The following is a 6,109-nucleotide window of genomic DNA, read 5'->3' as shown; positions in this document are numbered from 1 at the left end:
TCCCAGTTCTGTGTGGAGAGATGGGGAGTAAAAAAAACCAGAATTATGGAGTTGATGGGGAGGAATTCATCCTCTGCCTCCCTGAGTCTGCTGACCCAGAAGGGTGAAGGTTACAAACAACAAGTGCTGGAGTGGCAACAAGCACAGTTAGCTTTGAACTGTTGTGTTGCTCATGCAAAAACAATCTGATGTATTTTTAGCTCGTGGATTCTGCTGGGGAAAAAAAAAAAAAGCCAAAATAAATGTTTGAGGTGTCACCTTGGCAGCTTGATCACAGAAACCTGGCAAAAATTGGGATATTGAGTTATGGAAGGGTTAAGTGAGACTGAGAAACTGTCAGGTTTATTTATCTGACATTTATATTTATTCTGACATTTTATCACAATAAAAGTGATTTGATTTTTGGGTTGTCTAAAACAAAATTCAGAACACTAAAACCCTAATTATTCTAGTCTTTTAATCCAAGATGCTATTTCATTGTTTTGATTATCTGATATATCCATATTGATGACTCCAGAGTCCAAAGCTTTTTATTTCCTGGGCAGACACAACACAGGAACTCCAAACAAGACTCACACACACAAATATACACCAATATACATTTAAACAGTGCAGAAGAGGTAGTACCATTAATTAAGAAATAGATAACGAGTAAAAACACTGAGACAATTCAGATCTGTCTTCATTCCACCCCTTTCAAGTATCAAAGAGGCTGCAGAGTGATTTATTCAGCATCAATCCAAATTTAAGTGTCCTGTGTTCTCTGATATTATATTTACCTGGAATTTTGTTATTGGTGGCCTTCAGGTGAGTAGCTGAAGGGGACAGTAATTAATTTCAGGTCAGAAATTAAATTAATGATTAATTTCAGGTCAGAAATTAAACATCATGGTTTGTTAACAGCCCAGAAAATGAGCTTTGAATTGGTTACCTACAGGAACCAGATTGTCTGTGCACCTCAGGATGGGAAATTAGGAATGAGCACTAAATATTTAACCTGATCTCTTTTTTTTTTTTTGCTTTAAAAAAACCCAATTTCATGACTGAGTTTTGTTTTGGAGAATATATATATATATATATGTGAAAGTGGATGTGTTTTATTATAGTGAAGAAAAACTCCAGTGTAGCCTTGAAGTTCTATTAAAGAACTGCAGAATTTAGGTTTTATGGGGGAATAAAAAATCATGAACTTGACCTCTGTGGAAAGACAGAATGCTGAAAATATTAAAAAATAAAAATGAAAAGGCTCTAAGAGGCTTCCCAGGGCACATTTAGGAGCATCCAGGGAACCTCAGGTGCTCCAGAAGCTCCAAAGAACAGCAAAACTTGGGGCCACTGGTGAGCACAGAGCTGAGTTCTTCCAGAACTCCCCTCAGCTGGCTGATTATTCCTGAAGGGGTTTATTTTTGGGGACTGAAAGCAGCTGAGAGGTTTTTGCTTTGTGAAAAGTGCTTTAGGGGAGAAGAAAAGGATTATCAGCTGGAGAGGGGGAAGAATAAAAAGCAAAATAGAGCTCAGTAAATGGATTTTGTATTTCCAAGGTGTATCTCTGCTCAGGGAGTGCATGCCAGGCAGATTCAGGAGTCCAGGGAATGTTACAGGGAAAGAGCAAGAAGAATTCAAATTTTTTTTTGATTTTTTGGATTTTTTTCCCCCAAGATTTCCTGTTTTTTTAAGCTCTGATGGTCCATCAGGTAAAATGAAATGAATGCAAGGCCACCAGCAGAGGGAAGATCCTGCAGGTAACATTTATCTGATGTACTCCTCCTCAGAGGTGCAGGATGTGTCTTCTGTGCTCTCCTCCAAATCTGGCAGCTCGCCCCAGAGCAATACATTCACACCTGGTGGGAAGGAGACAAAGGAGGGGGGGAAAAAAAGAGATATTTTTGGATTCTGACCTTATTTTTAAGTTGCACAACCGTCTGTTTTGAGAGAAAATAATCCCTGCAAAACCCAGGGAGTCACGTTCATGATGAATAAATCTATTTTCTATCTTACTTCAAAGTGATCTTGGGAGTGCTGCTGTTTATTCTTTATTTTTTTTTTCAGCCCAATTCAGAGGATAAACCCCTGCCCAGAGAAATATTTCTAGAACTGATTCAGGTTGATAACCCCCCTCCTGGATGATTTATTGGTGAACAGCATCGATCTGAGGCACAGGTGGCACTGCAAGGTTTGGGCAGGGAGTTTCCCTGGTGATTTCTGCATTCCTGAGGATCCAGCCCTGCCAGACTCTTGGCATCCCTCCCACCAGGATGCAGGAGCTGCAATTCCAGCTAAGGAGGGCTCAGGGAGGCTCAAAGTGACAACGTGACTCACCCAAAATAAAGAGATGCCCCTGGACAGCTGCCTGGCAGCCCAGTAAAGCCATCCCCACCACTATAAATAAACCTGTGTTTATACTGGTGGAGGCCTCACTGCAGAAAATCCTGATTTATGTGCGTGGAGGAGCAGCTTGAGGGCGATTTACACTGAAATTTTCATTCACTGCCTCCCCCATGAGTGGTTTTGCAGATCAGGGATTTCATTCACTGCTGCCCCTCTTTGGGGGATGTGGCTTTGGCCATGTGGAGCCTGGTCAGGGTGGGTGAAGATCATGAAGGACAATGAGACATCAAGTCTCATTAAGGACTTTTGGGTTTGGGTTCTTTTTCCCTTTGAACTGAAGATTGACCAGAGGGAGGCAGTTTTCTCTTGTTGGCTCTCAGTTGTTTATTTCTTTCTTATCAGCATTACAAGGTACAAGGAGCTGAGTGCACTAGGATAGAAAAGGGGTAAAATGGCCAACAAAGATCTTCTTCAAGGTCTTTTATATGTCCATTTACCCAATTAACAGGTGCCAACTAAATTATTTCTCTTAGTGACCCAATGACCCAACACCTGTGTGCTGCACTGTGACATTTTTTACCCAATCACTCACTACCACCCAAAAACCCCAAGGAGAATGAAGAAGAAAGAAGAAGGACAAGAGACAACACCCTAAATCCTCCACCTTGTCTTCTGCTCTCTAAACTGCTTTTTCACCCAGTGATTCAAGAAACTTTCTAATCTACACACTTCCACTTTTCCAATCTAACTTTAACATTTGTTCTCATGTATCACCATGAAAACATTCTCACGAATTTCACATTATATGAAATTCAGTGTTTCCTTGAATCCTGAAACTAAGTATCAGAAACAAGAGCACACACTCTGTGTCCAGACTCCAACAGGTGGGATTTTAGGGAAAGGGAAGCAAACCAAGGTGTTCCTCACCAGAAGGGTCGAGCCTGTTGATGCCAAACACGGCCTGGCTGTGGAATATCCAGAGGTGGCCGTTGTTGCAGGACAGCAGGCAGGGCTTGCAGGGACAAATCACATGGTAGCCAACGATGTTCCCACTGGAAAAGGCAAAGAGAAGGAGTGAGCCTGGGGAAAAAGGGGGGATCTGGTGGCTTTTTCCAGCCCCAGTTAAAGAGCCTCAATGTCAGAGCATTATGTAACCTGACAGAGTTGAGGGAACAGGGTTAAACAAGTATCTTAAATATTTAGGGAACATCTGTTGGGAGTTGCAGAATATCTGAGTTTTAGATCTTTGGCACACAGGGAAGCGTTTAGTAACCTAAATTGTGTAAGGCAGGTTAGTTTACATACCAACAAAATGCTGCTGGATTTCTTTATTTGTTTTCCTTTGGGAGGCCGGTGATTCCAACCAGCAGAGGAGTTCCTCACGTTTAAAATCCACCTGTACACAAACACCGTGCACAGGAGGGTACCAGCAGCACCAGGGACCAAACTGAGAATTATGGAATGGTTTGGGTTGGAAAGGACCTCAAATCTCATCCAGTTCCACCCCCTGCCACGGGCAGGGACATCTTCCACTGTCCCAGGGTGCTCCAACCTGGCCTTGGACACTTTAGGGATGGGGAAGGGGCAGTCACAGCTTCTCTGGGCCAGGTTATGGGCCCTTATCAACTCTCCCAGACTGAAACCATAATAACCATTTATCCATTTTCATGTGCTCTGATGAGATATCTCTGCTTCTGTCTATAAACCAATATATTGTGTCCCTATCACAAACCCCCCCCAGCATTGTTCAAATCTGAGAAAGGTAAAAATCTTGATCAGGGAGCTGAAAGAATTCTCTCAGATAACTGTGAGCTATCTGAGAGTTGTTGTTTTCACCCTTAAATATCAGGCATTAATAAGGAGGATAAAAGAACTCCGAGAACTTCAGCGACAGCGTGTTCCATCTGCTCCCAACAACCTGATCTGCCAAGAGGATGTTCTATTAATTAGACTATGAGTAACTGCTTCTTGCTGGGGCTTTATTCACAGAGATATCTCAGTGTTGAGGCAGACATTTCATGGGGCAGGTGGCTCACAAGCCTTCAGGAGACTCATCCTCCCGACAGCATCGTCACATTTCCAGCGGGGACTCGCACAGAAAGACCCTGGCAGCCTTGCCCAGGAGCAGAGGGGCTGAGTTTGTCCCCAGCAGCACGAAATGTGCACCAGGGAACACAATCTGTTCCTCCATCCCCTCCCTCCTGAGCTGCAGGAGGTGACAGCGAGGAGGGGACACGGGGCTGGGCCACGTCAGTGCCACCACTGCGCGCTCACCACTTCAAACAGGCGATGTTCTTCAGCTTGCACTTGCAGATTTCCGTGAAGTAGCAGCTCCCGATGAAATCCACGGTTCTGGAGGAAGGAAATGAGCAGAAGTTTTAGGGCTGTGGTGGTCACAGCCTCGCTGGGCTGAAGTCACAGCAGAGCGATGCTACGCTGGTCCTGTGTGGTTTAAACCTCCCGAGGCCACACGGTTCTGTTTTCCTTTTGACTCTCAGCCCTGCTCATATGGAAACTTTAATCAGAGCCACGTGACATTGCACCAGTACCAAAAATCCCCTTAAAACAGCCCAAAAAAGCAGAGCTTGCCTTGGTACTCAGAGGCTGAGTGTGGCACTGTCAGAACCCTGATTAGGGACATCACCCCAGCTCAGAAACACAACAATATCTCAGAGGCTGGGATGTTTAAACCCAAACCTTTGATTCCTTATCTCCTCTCCAACCCATACTTTCTGATTACCATGTCATTTCACAACCTGATTTCCTTACTATTCAAATCTCGCTCTGGGAAAGCAGCTCTGAGCCGAGCTGCGGGAGAGTCCTGGCAGCAGTGACAGATCAGGTTTGTTCTGTTTGCGGGTCTTTATTTCAAATTCTAATCTTCGCTTCGGAAAGGAGCGGGAGGAGCTTCCCGTGGCTGCTGAGCCTGTGTCACCCCGATTGATGGATTAAATCGGAGCTGGGATCTGCCCTGGACGGGACATCCTCGCTTTTTGCGGGTTCCCCGGGGCTGGGGATGTAGGGATGGGGTGAGCCGCGTTCTGCGGGGCTGTTCTCCCGGTGACACCGGGTTCTGGAGTGATGCTGAGAACCGCGGGGGCTGACAGGACCCGTCCCCCGTGGGATCCGCCCTTTCCCCGTTGCCAGCGCTTACCCCGAGGGCGGGATGTCGGTGGAGTAGAGGTGGGTGTCGGTGTCCGCCAGCAGCACGGCCTGCATGCCCCGCCAGCTCAGCACCTGCTGGCAGAACCGGCAGCACAGCACGCTCACACACCGGTCCTCGAACGTGCAGCCGGTGGCGGACATGGCGGGTGGGACCGCGGTCCCGATCCGGTCCCGATGCTGTGCCGGTCCCTGCGCCGGTTCCGGTCCCGATCCCGATCCCGGTCCCGATCCCGATCCCGATCCCGATCCCGGTCCCGGTCCCGGTCCCGATCCCGGTTCCGGTCCCGGTCCGGCGCCAACGGCCACGCTCCCACCTGTCAGTTTGAATTCCCGACCGCGCCCTCCCATTGGGCGCCGCAGGCCACGCCCACTCATTGAGAAATCCGGTGGCACCACCCCTGCCGTCTGGCTATTGGCGGAAAGGCGCGTCTCGTCTCGCTGTTATTGGTTGGATTTGCTGTCACTCACGCTCCCGTCCCGCCCCTTCACCGCGCTCTGCCGGCGGGGCGGTGTCACGGGCGCCAAGCGGCGGGAAGAGAGGGCGGGCTCATCTTGGTGACTGCGCTGTCTGATTGGTTATCGAGCCTGTCGCTCACGCTCAGCGCTCCGCGCCCAT

At 47.5% G+C, this 6,109-nt stretch overlaps 1 protein-coding gene across 2 annotated transcripts; it reads right to left on the bottom strand.

Moving 5' to 3' along the window:
• Positions 1-341: 341 nt before the first annotated feature.
• Positions 342-5,841, bottom strand: FAM72A (family with sequence similarity 72 member A). Of its 2 annotated transcripts, XM_019008979.1 has the most exons (5): positions 5,483-5,841; positions 4,603-4,680; positions 3,634-3,724; positions 3,256-3,380; positions 342-1,841 (listed from the first exon to the last, which is right to left on the bottom strand). In XM_019008979.1, exons 1-5 carry the CDS (start codon positions 5,839-5,841, stop codon positions 1,769-1,771), a joined length of 726 nt encoding a protein of 241 aa, XP_018864524.1. In that variant the 3' UTR covers positions 342-1,768. The 2 variants fall into 2 exon arrangements, with proteins under 2 accessions (XP_018864524.1, XP_015505887.1); XM_015650401.1 differs by lacking the exon at positions 3,634-3,724.
• Between the last annotated feature and the right edge of the window lie 268 nt (positions 5,842-6,109).

Source organism: Parus major, chromosome 26 (genome assembly GCF_001522545.3).
Source record: "Parus major isolate Abel chromosome 26, Parus_major1.1, whole genome shotgun sequence".
Classification (NCBI taxonomy): domain Eukaryota; kingdom Metazoa; phylum Chordata; class Aves; order Passeriformes; family Paridae; genus Parus; species Parus major.
Note: the sequence above shows the minus strand (reverse complement) of the source record. Positions and strands in the feature narration are given on the sequence as shown.

Bases quoted from the DNA above. Each gene is read 5' to 3' on its own strand.
- FAM72A (XM_019008979.1), bottom strand. From the start codon at position 5,841: ATGGGAGGGCGCGGTCGGGAATTCAAACTGACAGGTGGGAGCGTGGCC. The intron at 4,681-5,482 runs GTAAGCGCTGGC...TCCTTCCTCCAG, and splicing joins ACCGACATCCCGCCCTCGGG to AACCGTGGATTTCATCGGGA. The intron at 3,381-3,633 runs GTATGTAAACTA...TGCCTTTTCCAG, and splicing joins AATCCAGCAGCATTTTGTTG to TGGGAACATCGTTGGCTACC.